Raw genomic sequence first — 1,108 nt, forward strand, 5'->3', positions numbered from 1 at the left:
TCGCATACATCGGACTACAGGTTCATGACATCTGCATTCTGCAAAGGCAAAGCGTAACACCAGGCAATCCTCATATAACATTGTAAAACACGGGTCAGTCAGTTAGTTCTGCAGATAAATATTTCACACACAGTACAAGCTGATGATAAGAGTACTTTTTAACACATATAATAATTCAGGCTGCTGGTGCTGCTTGGCACAGTCTGGCAAAGAACAACCCTGATAGAGGCCACAAGATTCAGCAAACACGCCACACTTCTTGGCACAAACGACATGAGACCAGATGGTGTTCTTGTAACTAGATAAAGAGACATGAAATTATGTGGCTAGCACATGGTACAGGGCGGGAGCTTATCATAACTAGTTACTAATTATACTCCTAGAGATCTCACTTTGATAAACGATAGCCAATAAATTACTGCCTAGACATATAGTTCCTGCTTGCATTCAATATAAGCTAAGTTGTTGCAATGTAACCCTAACACATACCAATAGAAACTCTTTGAATCACCAATGCCTTGACCTGTTATTCAGTCTCTCATTACTGGCTCTCTTCTTCATTGTCATCGTCCTCTTCCTCCTCCTCCTCATCGCTCTGCTCACCGTCGCTGGCAGCTGCAGAGTCGGCCATATTGTTCTCATGGTACTGATAATGCGGGCGAACGGCAGGGCGGTGATGGTGTCTGCTACCGTCGCTGGCACGGTACCGGTCATGGTGATTGCTGCTCGTCCGGGCATCAGGAAACGGTGCCATTCTTCTCGATGTGGAATCTGGTGCGGACGCCATCCTCCTAGATGAGCCACCAACAGTGGCGGCACCTACCTGGGAGTGGGAGGCAGCCGCAGCGGGAGAGATGTGGCTCTTGCCCTGTGAGAGCTCCTTCTGCGTATTGAGGAAGAACTGCACGCGTTGCGATTCAAGCTCCCGTGCGAAGTCCAGACGCTGGCGCTCAATCTCGGCGGCCTGCTCCAGCTTCGCTGTCTCCACGCGCTCGTAGGCCTCACCAAAGCGTCGTAGCGCCTGCGCTAGCTCTCGCATGCCCTGAGAACGGTCACCGCCGCTGAAGCCATCCACGCGCCCCTCGTCCCGCCCCCCCCCCCTCCCACT

General features: G+C 51.4%; 1 protein-coding gene across 1 annotated transcript; it reads right to left on the reverse strand.

Annotated features, from left to right (window-relative positions):
* Nucleotides 1-289: 289 nt before the first annotated feature.
* On the reverse strand, nt 290-1,088 carry LOC125531699 (trihelix transcription factor ASIL2-like; the record flags this gene model as incomplete). The annotated part of the gene is given in 1 exon segment (XM_048696012.1): nt 290-1,088. A coding segment is annotated over 1 exon segment (547 nt), but the record flags the coding sequence as incomplete, so codon positions are not given.
* Between the last annotated feature and the right edge of the window lie 20 nt (nt 1,089-1,108).

Source organism: Triticum urartu, unplaced genomic scaffold (genome assembly GCF_003073215.2).
Source record: "Triticum urartu cultivar G1812 unplaced genomic scaffold, Tu2.1 TuUngrouped_contig_7884, whole genome shotgun sequence".
NCBI lineage: Eukaryota > Viridiplantae > Streptophyta > Magnoliopsida > Poales > Poaceae > Triticum > Triticum urartu.